General features: G+C 40.5%; 1 protein-coding gene across 6 annotated transcripts in view; it reads left to right on the forward strand.

The window, feature by feature from the left end:
- The first annotated feature begins 409 nt into the window (after positions 1-409).
- Positions 410-16,603, forward strand: part of ABCC8 (ATP binding cassette subfamily C member 8) — an 82,886-nt gene continuing 66,692 nt past the window's right edge. For 2 of the 6 annotated variants that reach the window (XM_040607874.1, XM_040607875.1), the window contains exons 1-6: positions 416-688; positions 1,887-2,028; positions 4,693-4,814; positions 10,388-10,554; positions 12,689-12,931; positions 13,790-13,978. In XM_040607874.1, coding sequence (XP_040463808.1) covers positions 493-688; positions 1,887-2,028; positions 4,693-4,814; positions 10,388-10,554; positions 12,689-12,931; positions 13,790-13,978 — 1,059 coding nt within the window. In that variant the 5' untranslated portion in view covers positions 416-492. Of the gene's footprint in view, positions 689-1,241; positions 1,330-1,886; positions 2,029-4,692; positions 4,815-10,387; positions 10,555-12,688; positions 12,932-13,789; positions 13,979-16,603 lie in introns of those variants that run through there. The other 4 variants (XM_040607880.1, XM_040607876.1, XM_040607877.1 and 1 more) reach the window with 4 other exon arrangements.

The following is a 16,603-nucleotide window of genomic DNA, read 5'->3' on the forward strand; positions in this document are numbered from 1 at the left end:
TAGAGGTAAAAAAAGGTAAAGCGTGTACATAATAGCTTCTTAGGATATGTTGAAATCTCCTTTGAGGATAGAGTGCAGCTATTTACATGATTTAGTCTAACAATATCGTCACATAGCTTGGTGCTGGTGTCTGCACTGACAAGGTGAAAAAGTACACTTGTAATGAATAGCTCCTCTCATCACTGATTCAGTGTTGGCCTTTTTTTTTGTTGTTCGATGTTCTGTCTTATTAACGACGCATAGAACATTTAATTAGGGCGCCGCTGGCAGAGCGTTTCTGCGGCAGCTCCGGGGTGCCGGTGCCGCGCAGCCCTGTGAGGCGAGGCGCGCGCTTCCCGCCTTCCCGCCCCGCGGCCCCCCCGCCCCGCGGCCTTACCTCAGGCGGCCGGCCCGGGGCCCGGGGCGGGCGAGGCGGGGGCCGGGCCGGGGCCGTCGCTCGGCGGCAGGTGTGGGCAGAGCCGCAGCCGCGCAGCCCGCGCCGGCCCCGCCTGGATGTGCGCGGTGGCGGAGGCGGCGCCCGGCTGCGCGCAGGGTCCCGCCATGGCCCTGGCTTTCTGCGGCGACGAGGGTAACTCGACCGCCTACAACGTGGACCACGGCGTGCTCAACAACGGCTGCTTCGTGGACGCGCTCAACGTGGTGCCGCACGTCTTCCTGCTTTTCATCACCTTCCCCATCCTCTTCATCGGTGAGTGCCGGCGGGTCCGCCTCGCCCTGCCCTGCCCTGCTCTGCCCGCGGCACCTGCCGCCTTGTTTCCTGCGCCCGCGGGTTTCCCTCAGCGGCGCTGCGGGTGCGGTGCCCCCGCCGCTGGCCCGGCCTGGCCTGGCCGTGCCGCCTCTGCCGCGCTGCGGGGCCGTTCGGGCGCCGGTGCTGAGGCTGCTCGGTGCCTGCCGGTGCCCGCCGGTGCCCGGTGCCCGCCGCCGGGGCCGCCCGAGGCGGGGCGGCCGGCGGGCGGGCCCCCGGGTGCGGGGCGGGCTGGGGGAGGCTGCGGGGTTTGCCAGCAGATTGTGACTGGCAGCGCGGGAAGCAGAAATAAACGTGCTGTTAAACACCAGAAAAGCTGGTCAGTCAGCCTTAGGTTATCCGTTCGCGTTCCCTGCGGTTGCAGAGGGGTCCCCGCAGCCGGGCAGCGCTCCTCGTTACCGGCGGCGGCCGGGGGGTGCCCGGCTGTAACGCGCCCTGTCTGCAGCGGGTGCTTCGTACTGACATAAAACTGGGGTTACCGGCAGGTGGCCCGGTGGCTTAACACATGTGGCTGTCACTGCTCCGAGTGGGGCTCTCCTCAGCCTGCTCTGCCCTCCCGACAGCACTGGGACCGGCTGCCTGAGGTAACGCTCATTCTCTGGAGCATAAAAGGGCCGGTGCAGAAATAACAGCACAACTGTTAAAACGGGGTCAGCTGGAGAACTGCGTAGTAATTGGTAATTGCTGTTCATCTGGCTTTTCTTAGTATCGCTATTTTTTATCTAGATCGAGAGAACAAGTTACTTCAAAAAAAAAGTTAAGGTGTAAATGCTTTAATTAAATGTATTGAAGCAAAGATAAAATAGCATACATATTATAGTGTTTGTGGGTATGTGTCAATATGTTCAATTGTTGTTTGTTTGTCTGTTAACATATTTGAAAAACATTTAATGCCTGTAATTCATAGTTACTAAAAGTATAGGAATTTAAGGCTGTGTCCTGTTTGCGTTGTTGATTTTATTCCATATGAAGTAACTAGCACATCGTTCTGAAAATACTCAATTACAAGCATATTTAACAACACAGTTGTGTTAACTTCAGTAAAGTGGTTTCTTGTATGCATGCTTTTCCATATGCAGGAGCTTTGTATGTCACTCTTGCTGTTTAAGAAAGCTCTTCGTAATTTTCTTTTCCTGTTTAGGATGGGGGAGTCAGAGTTCCAAAGTACATATACATCATAGCACATGGCTTCATTTTCCTGGCCACAATTTACGCTGGATACTGACATTTATCCTCTTGTTTGTTCTGGTGTGTGAAATTGCAGAGGGCATAGTGTCTGATGGGTAAGTGTGTGTCCACCTTCTCCTGATAGCACTGAGCATTTTAAAGGTCTCAGGGTAGGTATTTCTTCCCTGTATAAATTCTCATGGGGACCATATTCCTTGTGGTTACGAACATGCAATCTGTATTCTTGGTGATTAACCTACCGACCTTGTATCAGAAATTCCATAGACCTTGCCAAGTTATGTACACACGCACAAATGACCTTAATCTTTTTTAGTTCAGCTTAATGACAGTATCTTTCCAAAGAGTAATCATAGATAAATCCTAACAATTCAAGCAGATGGTGACATTTCTGTGATATGTTTTATGTCCAACAACCCAGTCCCACAGTCCTTACTCAGGCAGAACTCCCATGTGCACAGTAGGTCACACTGTTCCCCCACAGAGTTCTGTTCATCTTATTAAAAGGAGTGGATCTACTGGGCCTTATCTTATACCCCGTACAGTTTCTTTTGGTGTTTGTGCAGTACTTAGGATTGTTACCTTGAGCAGAGCAGCTCACAATGTATAAGCCATGATCTATCATCTGTTAGTCAATTTAGGATGTCTTTAAACAGTGATCTGTGGGGAAAAAATGATTCTAAGTGAAACAAGTGATACCAGAGAGCAATTTATTATGAAAAAAATAAATGTTGTCTAACAATGATTATGATCCTCTTTCTCTAAAGACAGGTCTGGTTTTTGTAACTTATGAATTTGCAACCCAAAGGTTATAAAGTTGAAGCTTATCGTTAAATAGAACAAAACCTCTCAGTTTAGCCATCTATATAACAACTCTCCACCAACCAGCATGACAGGCATTGCAGTATTCTGCTGTAGAAGCTGATATCATAATTATTATTATAACTTCCTTTAAACATATATAAATAGGATGTTTCTCAGTGCCAGTTTTTTTAAAAAGGGATTTTTCTCATGCTTATTCAGAGTTATCAGGGTGTGGGATGCTCAGAGCGAAATCTCCTGCTATGAGTTTTCTTTTTTACTTTGCTCTTTAGCAGTTCCTCTTATTCTGTTTATTTGCTATTTAACTTGACTCAGAATGCTGTTGTTAAGTAATAAGTGTCACCTGATGAGAATCAAAGCTTCTAGCAATATTGGGGGAGTGCCAGCCCACAGTCGTGCCTCCTGAGCACTCCAGAGACTAGTGAGTGCTCCAGTGAATAATAGCAGATTTTGAGACTCATCAGCTTTCTAAGACCAAAATGGATCATGCTGGTAAGTCCTTTTAACAGCAGTTGAGTGAAAAAGTGCCAGCGATAGAGGCAGCCTGTTGGAGATAAGTTACATTCCATCAACTTCTGTCTGTGAAATAAATTTTAGAAAACCCTCATACTCTTGCAGTGTTCACCTACTGAAGCTTAGGCTATCTGAAGAAATCTCTTCCTATTGGTTGTTTTTTCTTGCTGAGGTTTCAGCCCTGGTGTACAAAAAACCCTGGCATTATAAGAATTCAGGGGCTGGAGAAACTTTTCTCATTTTGCTGTATACACATACAACTCATTGTCAACAAGAGGGAGTTAAGACTTCATGACGCAGGTTGTCAGCATAGTTGCAGTCAGCTCTGCAGAGTTCATCACAATGTCTGTGTGAGGGAGGGCTTTCCTTTCCTAGTGCAGGTGCAGGAAGTGGTCCTCCTGAGTTCCTACGGACCTGTTAGATATTTGGGATATTCTGCTTTCAGACATGTCCCATCCTGTAATGATCTCCAGCACCCTGACAGCACAGCCCCTTTTGTCTCTTTAGACAACACAAAGGTAGCTTTTGCTGCAGCAAGAACAAATCCAGAGATGCTAATTTATTTTCTGTGAGGTTCAGAGGACAAGGTGTGAGTGTCCCTGAGTGTTTGCATCCTGAAGACTTCCTCTTGGTGCCTCTTCTCCTGGAGTTGTTTGGAGACAGAGGGAATTGTACCTTTTGACAGCACAGGGATGCTCCATTACTTTTGTGAAAGAAATAAAAGGGGAGGAGAAGAAGGTGGCTAATAAGAGGAATGACGGGGCGGGGGGGGGGGGGGGAGGGGGAACACAATTCTACCTACCTCTGCACAAACCAACAACATAGCTCAAAATTTTCCATATACCCAAAGGCTGTAGTTGGCAGGACCCCCTCCACTGGTACTTGAAGCAAAGTGTCAGGAGAGTTTTGCTTTATATAACAAAATTTAAGGCTATATGATTCTGTTGTAGGTTTTGTTTGTTGGCTTGCAGTCACTGAAAACAGAACTCAATTCCTGTGCTGTGGTGCTGTTCCTTCTCCCAAACTGGAAAATCAAAATGAAGCGTTTCTATAGAAAATCTTAAACTGTGCTGTCATTTGGTCTTATTTACATATTTTGATGGACAGCTCCCGAACTAGTTTAGCTTAAATTAACTTTTCTCATTTTGGAGCTGAACTGCTTATCCTGATTTAAAGAATGTTCCAATTGATTTCAGTATGAAATAGGAGCACACACATTTCATTTTCAGCATGGGAGAAATTTGGAATCCAACTGTGATTTAGGAGTATAAATTCAATTGAAAATCGGTGAGCTTTACACCCGTAAGTCATTCTAGAAAATCCTACTTCAGGACTGAGTACAGGATACAATTCATAAATTTAAAGAAAAACATTTAAATAGCTAAAAGGGTTTGATTTTAATAGATGTTAACTTTTTTCTTTTTAAGGGTTTCAGAATCACGACATTTACACCTGTACATGCCAGCTGGGATGGCGTTCTTGGCGGCCATCACATCAGTTGTCTATTACCATAATATCGAAACATCCAATTTCCCGAAGCTGTTAATTGGTATGTCTCAACTTACAAGGCTTGGAAGTGTGACAGTGATGCTGTGTGTCTGATCATTCTGTGACAGGTTGTTCCAGTCTCAGTGCTAGCTTGTATGGATAAAGCTTTATCTATATTCTGGTCTGCTGGTTGCCATTACCAGACTAATTTCTGAGTTTTCCTGGAACAGTTAATTTTAACTTCTAATAGTCCTCTGTGTGGTGTTCTTGGGGATCCAATGGGCCAAAGGCTTCTCTAGGAAAAATAGATTTGCGGGAGAGATAGCTATCCAGTTCTTAACCCTAAAAGCTATCCAAATCCCCCTGCTTGTCAACAATGTTACATTTAAGCGTGATGAAAAATTGAAGCCATCTCCGTGTGTGTGGTCTATTAAAATATGCACAGAGTCAAGGGAAATGAAGGACATGACTGACTTTCCATATGACCCTGGATATGTTACTTTGCCTGCTTGTTCTGGCTTCCTATTCCTAAAACTCCCTTTGTAAGTGGCTTTAAGCCTTTTGAATGGAAACTGCTATGTATAAGAACTACCTAGAATACTATATATTTTCTGCCAGATTCTAAGTAAACTGTAGCTAACTATAGAAAATCCATTACTGCTGACAGTCATGAAGTTGGTGATGTATTCTCTACTGTTTAAGTAGATTGCAGACTGTGGATGTATACATGTTTATTCATCCTGTGTCAGCTGTTATTTCTTTGGTGGTCCTGGCTCATCAAATTTTGTTTGAGCTGGTCTTCTGTATTAGTGGATCCTGCTAAGGTTTGTCTTGTGTCATTGTAGCTCTGTGTATCAAAGCTCTGTTCTAGTTTTTGTCAGGTGATAAAAAGTCAGTAACAGCTGTATTTGAGAAAGCTTTTAAATACTGAAGATTATTTTGAACTGTAAGTAAGCATCTTCTGCAGAAGGAGCTTGTAAGTCCTGTTAAAAAAAAAAGAAAAAAGTCATTCCTCTTCAAAAATTTCAGAATTTGATCCAGGCTTCACAGGCTTTAGGTCTTCTTGTTTGAAATTGCTTTTCTTCTTGTTCCCCTCTTTTAAGGAGGATTTTTTTTGTCTTTTATAACCAGGTGGGGTCATTTGGTTTTTGTTTTTATAAGTCAACACAGTCTATTTAACACCTTCTTACAGGACTAGATGTTATGTCTCAGGAAAGCATTGGTAGCCTGTTACAATTACCTGTGGAAAGCAAGCACTGATTTTCTTGGAGGGTTTTTTTTTTGTTGTTATTGCAGATGTATAATGCAGTGTTTAATAATTTAGTGTTGCTACTGCGTTCCCATTGTTAAGTCATTGAGAAGGGCAGCACCGACTTAGAGCTGGTAGTTGATTATCCTTTTTTGTGTAATTCCTTCTCTGTAGATTTCTCTTTTATGATAATTTTGTTCAGTACTTAGAGCACTGATGCTGGGTAAGCTCTGAACAGTACTTGAATAGTAAACAGTTATACTAGTGAATACTAACAAGTGTTATCGATAATGAAGTTCATAATTACGAATTCTCATTTTGTAAGAATTTCTAAGGAATAGACTCCTTTAGAAAATCTAATCTTAATAGCTAACTCTTCTGCAAAAAGGAATATCAGACTGCCACAGTCTTTTCCGCTTGGTTGGTCTGATTTAAATTTTAGTCTAAAGTCTTCATAAGCTGATGGTCTTTGATTTTTATTTAATTTGTTGACTTTGTTTTTCTTTTCACTGTTCTGTGTGTTTAAGAGGATGTAAGACAGACATCTCTGGAAGTGTCCATCCTTTATTCTTGACTGCACAAATTTAATGTTACCTAACTGTGAGGATTGTCATCTATCAATGTTGATTGCAGCTATTCTGTATTGACACCTGAGACTAAGCAATGATAACTTTATGGGAATTTGCCCAGTGTAAGACAGTTAAATTATACCTCTACTCAGCCATCAACCCACTAGAGTGCAGTGTGGCCATGAAGCAGCTTTCTTTTAGAGCCTTATACAAATGAAGTAGTGAGAACCATGAGGACAAGCTTAAGTTGGTGATAAACCTTTTACTGAGTGTGTAAGGAAGGAAATGGAAAGAGTTCTTTGTTAATAAAATGTTGTAGAGAAGGTCTAATATTACACACACACACAGACAGAGAAAAGTAAATTACCTATGTGATGACTTGTGCTGCTTCTGAGTGTCAGTGAAGTTCCACCTAACTACAGGGTATCATCTGCCTCAGCTGTAGGATCGATTCCTGCGCTTGCAGAGAGTTGGTAGCCGTATAAAGCAAAGGCTAACAGAGCCTTATCCAAGATTTACTAAATCCACCTGGGAAACTCATTGGTGCAGTGCAGAAGACCCTTAAAGTTCTGCTCATTAATTCTGAACAGAATAAAATGTTCCAATCCTGTGAAACTTTGAGATGGTTTCTTTTTAAAAAATGTTTTTCCACTCTGTACCTTAAAAACACCGAGCCTGTTTGTAGTTCTTCATAAACGAGCAAGAGGCAGATAACAGACCTGAGGATTAGTATGTTCCCTTGGGATAATGCAAGACAAGGATGCAAAGTTCCCATATTGCTCCTGCCTTGCACCTTTATGCCCAGGCTGTTGGCTATTTTGATGTAGTCATTCTTATTATCTGGTACTAAAAAAAGTTCACAAGGTTTGGAATACTTATTATCTGAAGCTAATGATTGAGTCCAGGGTCCCAGTTGAGTGTCCAGACTATTGAAACACTTTGATGTGGTCTAAATCTGTTTTTCTCTGCATGTTTTTGACCTGTAATTGTATTTCAATAAAGCTTTTCCAGTGTAGCTCTGTATACCAGGGGACTCTTGTAATAATGCTAATTGTGGTGCTTTTTTGCACGGTGTTGCAAAATGGATGCATAATGGTTGTACAGTTTAGCAGGACATATTTTAGAATAGTTTTCATACTGAATTTGGAAAATCTGCTAGCTTTCTTGACATTCAGAATATGTAATTGAATGGTAGCATCTGATTGCACTATTTTTTAAGGTAGTTTTTTTTTCATAGATAAATAAACCTCAGAAATTAAACAGGAGAAAATTATGAAATAACAATAAGACTTCGAGTTTTTAAACTGAAAGGAATATTGGTATGGGAACACATGAATTTTTTTGTTTCAGAAAATTGTCTTTTCTTTAACCCATCTTAATTATAGGACTGCCTTACCATTCCTGACAGTAAGCTAGTTTGTTAATTTAAATTTCTTGGAGCTTGGCATTGTAGTTTATTGTTTAAAAAGGAAATTCCTGTTATTGTATAAAAATAAAGCTTATTGTTTGGTACACAAAATACCTCTCAAAACAGACACAAGTTAATAAATCCTATTCAGTTAAGTGCATGATTTTTTTAGATCTTGGGCTTAATCCCATAAAAGTGTAGAACAGTTTTGAGTTTCACATCACTTGATTTTCAGCAGTCTGGTGCCAGGTGAGAGTTTACACCCTGGTGTTGTAGGTTGAGGTAGCTTACATGGCCCAAGAAAAAGCAAGGTCCTTTAGGCTGTAGGCATGTAGAATATATCTAAAGCAATCAAGTAGATTAAAGCATGCCTCTGTGGTCTGATCGCTAGGTGGTTCAGGCCAGTGGAAGTTCTTGGTGATCATTTCTAGAAACTCCCAGCCAATATCCACTCACCAGACAGATGATAAGAACACAGATTAAAAGAAAGAGCCATAACTGTATTTTCCCAGAAGCCTTATCTTGAGGGGCCTGAGAACGTCTGCCTGATTTAGATTATATACACTTGTATTCAAAAGAAAGAAGATAAATATGTTCAAATGTTTCTAGTAGGTATGGTAGCAGGAGGTCAGTTAAATGTTGTGCTTGGCACTTTCTAATACTTCTTAGATAAAAGATAAATCAGTGTCCTAATAAAATACTAGTAATAAAAAAGGTCATATAGACCTTTATTTACATCCTAAATAGGAGAATGGCTTTGCTGGTTACTATTTCTAATTCCAGGAGCTCTACATAGCTACCAGTTGGGTTGGTGGTTTTTTTAGGTGTGCCCTGCTGGTGCAGATTTTCGGTGTGCAATTAAGTCCTCTTTAGCTTGAGAAGGATGTGTTCTGAGCCTGTTATAAGAATGAGACAAAACACAAGGATTAAAAGATAAAAGTGGTTAGGAGTAGAACCATGTGGAATGTTTTCTTGGATGAAGTGGGATTTTAGTCAGACACATGGCAAATAGGAGGGAATAGTGCCTCAAAGGTAGGAAGCAGTCCGAAGCAGGATGAGGAGATGAGATTTGATGCAGTTTAAATTGGGAAGATGGTAGGAGGCCTCCCATAAGAAGGGATTCTGTAAGTATGTCTCTTAAATCCTCTCTGCAGCTACATCAGCCGCTAAAATACAGTGCTGAAACACCTGACCTCTTAGTGCTTTCTTCTTAGAAACTGGCCTATTAGTTTTAGAGGAAGATTGGCAAATGTCCTAATGCCCAGTACTCCTGGACTGTTCCATTTACTGCCCTCATTTAAATGAGAATTTTGAAATTGATTTCCATAGAAGCAGGATTGGCAGCTCCAGGTCCCACGCAGACTCTCCATGTTGAATCTCGTTATGCTTGGAAAGGGTGGCCCCACAATACATCCCCACATGGCTTTCTGGGGTGCCTCTGGGTAGCTGGAACACCACAAATTCTTTGGAATTTTTGCAAGTTCCTGATGATTAATCTGTGTTTGTGAGATTTACTGTTGGTACTGTCTTGGTTGAAGACTTGCTCTGGTGTTGCAACAAGGTGCTCAGAAGGCATATCCACGTTTTTCTTGGCAGCTAAAGCACGTTCCAGCTGTTGCACCATGGTAGATCCAGCAGCAATGAAAGATTAATGTAAAAGACTGTAACCCTAGGAGGTATTTCCTTAAGAATGGGGAACAGGAGCTGGTTTATGGTGTGATGAATAGCATGGAGAGTGTTTCCAAATCATCAGATCTTACTGCAGGGATTATTTACCTATAACTGACACTAGCATGAGCACTTTTAGACAAGTTCAGTAGAACTCTAAAAAGCTCAAGTTGTATAGTTGTATTCTACGAGCGGCAGAACATCCTTCCTTGATGTGCCTGTGTATCTGCGTTATAAATTACATATATGGAATTTGCACTGAAAAATAGAGCAGTAGCAGTTTGGAGGGAATATTTTAATATCTGTTTCTGCGTAATCCCAGAGATCTGCAGGGGGAACAAGATCAGTTTCCTTCAAGCCAAACTCACAGCAGTCTTGTAGCATTAACCAAATTTGAAGAGCATCATTCACAGCCACCTTCATTTGTGGAGCATTCCCTTGAACTTACCATGCGGATGCATGTTTACAACAGATGGAAGCTTCCTTCAGTAGACTTCATCTTGTGAAACTTTCCCAATATCACTAAATCTAATAGGAAAGGAATTTGGAACTAGCATTATCTTAATATTTTTATGTTTGTGAAATTGAATTAGGCTTCTGTTCTGACATGAGAAAGGCCAATCTAGTTTTATGTATTCTTGCTGCATTCCTTCTGAATGAATATTTAATACTGCTATTGCATATTTTTGCAACTGTGGAACTGATTTACTTTTTTTCCCCCCCCCTCCCCCTCCCTACAGCATTGCTCTTCTACTGGACTTTAGCTTTCATAACTAAAACCATCAAATTTGTCAAGTTCTGTGATAATGGGGTTGGATTTTCTCAGCTTCGATTTTGCCTCACAGGACTCCTCGTTATTCTATATGGAATGCTACTAGCTGTAGAAATCAATGTCATCAGGGTGAGGGTAAGTTAGTATCATAGAAGTCTCCTGTGTTTTTTGTTGTTTGTTTTTTTATTCCCCCTTCTACATACGTAGTATCACATGCATTTCAAAGGAGAAATAGAAAAAAGTTAGAAATAGAAACATATTTGAGCCAGATGAATCCATAATTTAAAAAAATTCCTGACTCCGTTGTAGTTAAGGTTTAATCTTATTTGATTATTTGATTAAATAAATCTTATTATGATTTACAGTTTCAGTCATCAGAAACAAATATTTCTGAAGCAATGAAAGTCTGGGTGAAAGGAATAGTCTGCTCTGTCAGAGAATGGCTTAGACACACAAATAATAGCTCTCATTTTCCAGAAGGCAATCACAAGAAGTGATTTATTGGGGCAATTGGGGTTGCTGTCTAGCCTCCTAATTGTTTGTGTGTGTTTTTTCCGGTGTGGTGTCTGCATTCATAATCCGAACTAAGATTGCTTTGGAGACTGTTGGATAGATAAATGCCAAGGTTTTTCCCTTCACCTGTCCCTCACTTAACTGTGCGGAGAAATTAAACTTAAGTCTCAGGGTGGAAAGGAACCTTTTCCATGTAAATTCTTTTGCTCTTTTCCTCACATTAGTATATGAACTCTTTCACATTGCTGAATGCATTATTGGAGTTTCCTCTATCACTTATTTGATCTTTTGTGATTTTCCTGGGGGATTTTGTGTGTCTGTATGTTTATTTGACAACTTAGGACAAAAATATGTCTAAAAGCAGCCTTTTCAGTAATATTTTTGAAAGAGGAATAAAAAATTCAATGCTGACGTTGAGTATTTGTCATGAATGAAAAACAGTGGATTGGCTTGTGCGAAAAGAGAAATTCAAATGTGACATGGGAGAGATTTTACTCATAAACCTCCTCATAATAGAACTGCATAATTAAATGAGATCTAATCACTGTGGGGTTACAGGTCACAAAGAGGAATAAAAAAAATGGTCACTAGCTGTTATAATGTTTTTTCATGTCATATTTGTTTGGTTTAATTATTAAAGGATGTCATTGATGCATAGAATTCAGTATGGATTTTTTTACTGCTGATTGTGTCTGTGGCAGAGTTTAGAGTGCCAGGCTTGTTGCTGCAGCTGCTGAAGGAAGGGATTCGGATGCATGGAGAGTTGGCCACTGCTGAGGAGGAGGAGGGGTGGGGAGAAAAATAAGAGGTGAAGTCTATGCTAGCAGAAACAGCAGACATGGGCCTCACTTTCTTTTCTCCTGCCTTCCCCATCATCCTTTAGACAGAAGATTTGACTTTCAGACCCAGCTTTACCTTCTCCTTTCCTTTCATTGTTCCCCATGTTCCTCGAGATGGCCATCCCCAACCCCATCACCATTTGTTCTACAATCTGTGAATTGTTTCTCTAACTATGGTTAGAGAAAAGGTAGCAGAGACGCATGTCCAGAAATCCTACTAAGATTAGTAGGATTTAGATACAGTCATGAGCAGACACTGAATGAAATATGTGATTGAGTACTTTTCAGAAAGGAAAGGTATGGTTTTAAGAGGCTTTGTTTTTCGTTCCCAAGAACGTGTGATGTCTGAAAAAGTTATGTCTTGACAACAGGAAGACATCAGCAGTCTGCCCTCGCTCTTTTGGCATTTAAGCCAATGAAAACATTTGTTAGTGCCATACACACTCTTTAGTTCAGTGGTTTCCCAGATCCATCCAGGACAGCACAGGTAGCTTGTTCTGAGCTAAGTGTGAAGCAGTGTGCTGTGGAAGATGAGTCACTGTGACAGCCTCAGGACTGTACCTAAGCTAGGATGTCCCGTGTTGCACTATCTGAAACTCAGAACAAGAGGCTGGGGCTGCATTATTTGAAATGTATGGTATTTTTTTTTAACAAGTATGCAGATTTGTACCCCATAAACAAAGTAACAGTGACTGTTTAGGATGATTTATTTCTAGATTGAATGCTTCTGATTTTCCTCAGTACCTGAGGAAACTGGATTGCTATGTTGGTTGGATTTGAATGCCTAAGTTCCTCAAGTACTGTTAAGAAACCAAAACAGGTTGATTGTCTGCAGTGTCCTTTATCTCTTAGCTATTCTTTGTGGTCTTGTATTTTCTGTGTTAGTGTTACTTTTTGGGTATTTTTCTGAATTTCAGAGGTATGTTTTCTTCAAAACTCCTAAAGAAGTTAAGCCTCCCGAGGATCTCCAGGACCTTGGTGTTCGATTCTTACAGCCATTTGTGAATCTGTTATCCAAAGGAACATACTGGTGGATGAATACATTCATCAAGACTGCCCATAAAAAACCAATAGACTTGAAAACCATAGGCAAGCTTCCCATTGCTATGAGAGCTCTGACCAATTACATTCGCCTTAATGAGGCCTTTGAAGCACAGAAGGTATGCAAAGCGTGGAATTATGTCTGCTTACTCAGTGCTTTTGCTTTCCGTTACTTTTTATGCTGTAAGCATGATATAAAATTATATAAACAGACATTATGCAAATGAAGTATCCATTAGCTTACCTTTACATATATGAAGAGATCAAATACTCAGTGGTACCTCGTACAAATAACGAAATTACTCTACCCAAACATTCATGTCAAACACATTACTGGTTTAACACGTGTAAAATGCATATGGCTTTTATTTTGATGTGCAAAGTAATTACAAACTGTATTCACCGAACACCATTATTGTTCTTCTTAATAAGACCCTGGAATCATTCAGTTACGGAGTCAATTTTAATGAGGCCTCACAGGACTATTTTTTTCCATGTTATTTCAGTTACAGTTCATCTGTAGGAGATTCGTCAGCTCAAATTCTGTTTGACTGCCTGGTGGGAGCTGCGTTTTTTCAGGATTTTAAGACAAGTCTTTTGCATCCTTCTAAAAAACATGTACGTTTCCAGTCTCTATGTTCACAGGAAAACAAAACCTGTCAGTTCCCTCCCTCTTTTTTTTCTTTCTCCCCCAGCAAGCCACAAACACCACACTTATTTGGTCCTTATTAAAGGCTGGAAAGCAATCATGGTTGTTTTGTGAAGCAGAGGAGAGTAGAAATTACTTTTTTGTTCTGACTTTATAAAAATAAGTGAAAAAATGGTTGTCATTCCTGTGCTTGTTTAGCGCAAATTTTGCACAACTGGTTGTCAATGAATTAAAGCAGGGATAAAAATACCAATCATTTATCACATCTGAGGTTGATGTATGACATAATCCTTACTGATATTTTTATTATTACTATTATTCTGAACAGAACAGAAGGTCGTCATCTCCACAAGGATCCAGATCAATTTGGCGTGCTCTCTGCTGTGCTTTTGGAAGACCCTTACTTCTCAGTAGCACGTTCCGTATTCTGGCTGACTTGCTTGGATTTGCTGGTCCGCTCTGCATCTCTGGGATTGTTCACAATGTTGGAAAAGGAAATAACACCATCCGCCCACAGGTACTGTCAAAATGTCATAAAAATAGAAGAGTCAAAAAAGTAATGCTATGACTACGTATTATTTGGCCTCAGTAAAGGAAGCAACTCGGTGATGTATTTGTGAGTGCTAGAAATGACGGTATGTATGTATTGCCTGTTATCCACTTTTATACCTTGATGGGGAGCAGAATATGTTACCCACGCATCTAGTCAGGCTTGCATTCTGGAAAATAACTTCATTCAAGATAATGAAGTGGATCCAGAATCCCACTAGTGTCATAAGGGTTTTACGTACAGTCTTGAGTAGAGATTGAATCAAGCACATTACTGAGTGCTTTTTGGAAAGGAAAAAGTGTGTTTTTAAAAGGCTTGGCTTTTCATTTCCAAAAACGAGCACTGTCTAAGAGGATTAAAGCAGATCTTTGTCATCACAGTAAAATGCCAAGTAATTTAACTGTGACAAAGAATTCCCACTAGTGTCTTTGGGGAGGTTTGTTTTGAAAGATCAACTGAAGCATTTTTAAAGGATGCTACTTAAATGAATATTTCCCAATAAGAAACATACATGCTTCCTAATTAACTTTAAAAAAAAATTAAAAAAACCCCAGAAAGCAGATGACTGGGGAAGCATCTTCTCAATTGTAAGGTGTGGTCACTCAGGCTGAATTTCTATGAGAAAGACCAATTTATTTCTGCAGCTTATAGACCCATTCACTCAAGTACACTTTGGATTAGGTCCACTGTAAATACTGAAATGCATCAGATGCATTGCAGAAAATTTGACAAAGGACCAGGCTAAAATTAGTTGTTTATCCATTTTACAGTCCTTATCCTAATATTTGGAAACTTTAATATAGCAAGTAGATTCAATGGAAACCAGTTAAAGCAGGAAATGAAAAAATTAAGGCTATAGGGCTATGTTGCAGCAAAGTACTGTGGAAGCTTTTGAGCTCTGCTTCTTGATAATTTGGAGTGGCGTTTCAGCAGAAATTATACCGAATCACAATTTATGGATTATCCTATTTAATTTTCCTATTAAGCTGTCAGCTTTCTTCTCTGTGAAGAAAGCTCAGTTCTGGTCCGGATAGGCTATTCAACAGAGCTTCATCCAGCCTTGCCAGCCTCACTGTGTCTAGCTAAGTGGTAGCCTTGTCATTGTCGTCATTTACGCCATTTGGGATCACCTATCAGCAAAATTCATTGGCAGTGATATGAGTGACTGGTAAGGGTGTATTTTACCTTCGCTAAAAGCTCTTCAAGAGGCTTGTCCTTCTGTTTCGGCCTGGTTTGTACACACTGGTTTTCTGTTAAGAGGCTAATTACATTTGCAAGTTGCTTTTCCTGGATTAGATTAAGTATCTTTCTAAAATGTGTTCAAATCATCTGTAAACAGATGGAGGTGTTGAGGAGAACTCCCACGTGTATGCACACACCTAGCCAACTGGGTCTACTTTGGAAAAAATATACCAGCTCTACTGCTAGGAACATTATATTTTTACTTGTAATGACTCATAAAAAGGAGAACCATGCCTTATTGTTTGTTCCTGAGAGGTGTGAGAAAGAAGCCTCTAAAACACTGAAGGCAAAGATGAGTTGGGGGAAAACATTGTTTGTGTCTGATGTGCTGCTGAGTTTGAAAACACTGGAAGGAATTGCCATACAGTGGGACAGAAACAACACGAAAAGCAAGCTGTGAGGACAGCAGTGTCTTTTACCCGTTCATTAAAGTGACGTTTCTTCACTTTAAATAGGTTAGCTTGAGATGTTGTGGTGAATTAACTGTATCTTTCAAACTGCAATTCTGTTTGTGAAATTGAAGGCCAAGAGATAAATCCCAAGATACAGTATTTGCTCTGTTCTTCAGGCTCTTTGTGACAGATACAAACTACCAGGGAGCTGGAACTCTGAGGTCACGTGAGTGTCAGGCAGTATTAGCTGCTTTAGTTAGTGCTGCGGTTAGTCAGAGCACAACAGTGTCTTAAATTCTGTCACGCTCTTCATGTTTATTTATAACTCTAGTATCAATATTTATGACCACCCCGGAACATTCTTTTGACATGAATTTCTCTGAGTGTTAATCATTTCACATCGAGGAAGAGACTGACAGAATGATAACCTTTATATTTTTTGCTGGTAGCATCTTCCACATTGCAATGTTAGGATTAGCAGTTCCAGTATTAGGAATATCTGCTGACATAACACATTCAAATGGTACACCAAACCTAGAGACTCATTATTTTAAAAGCTCTAGAAGTCATAGGTCCCAGTGTAGCAAAAGGCCCAGTACTGACATTTAAGACTGTGTGAGTCTCGGGTCTTTAAGAATTTAAATAGTGGCCTTTTGCTCAGCCTTTTACTGGTTAGAGCCTACTGACACTTAAAAGTGGTATTGTCCTGAGGTCGTCAGGCAGGTGGAACACTGAATGTCCCCAAAATCATTTCTGAAAATAAAATATCTAATTATTTCCATCAACTTATCAAGGTTATTTGCTTTATAGGGGAAAGGTTCAGCAGATACCTAATTATTTCCTTAAGTTTCTTGCAGGCTGACAAGTGTACTTAGATAACTATTGTAGTTAAAACACATAGATGCTCAGTAACTCTGTAAACCATAATGGCCTAATAATGCATCTGAGACTTGGCAAA

This window comes from Falco naumanni, chromosome 10, assembly GCF_017639655.2.
Source record: "Falco naumanni isolate bFalNau1 chromosome 10, bFalNau1.pat, whole genome shotgun sequence".
NCBI classification, from domain to species: Eukaryota; Metazoa; Chordata; class Aves; order Falconiformes; family Falconidae; genus Falco; species Falco naumanni.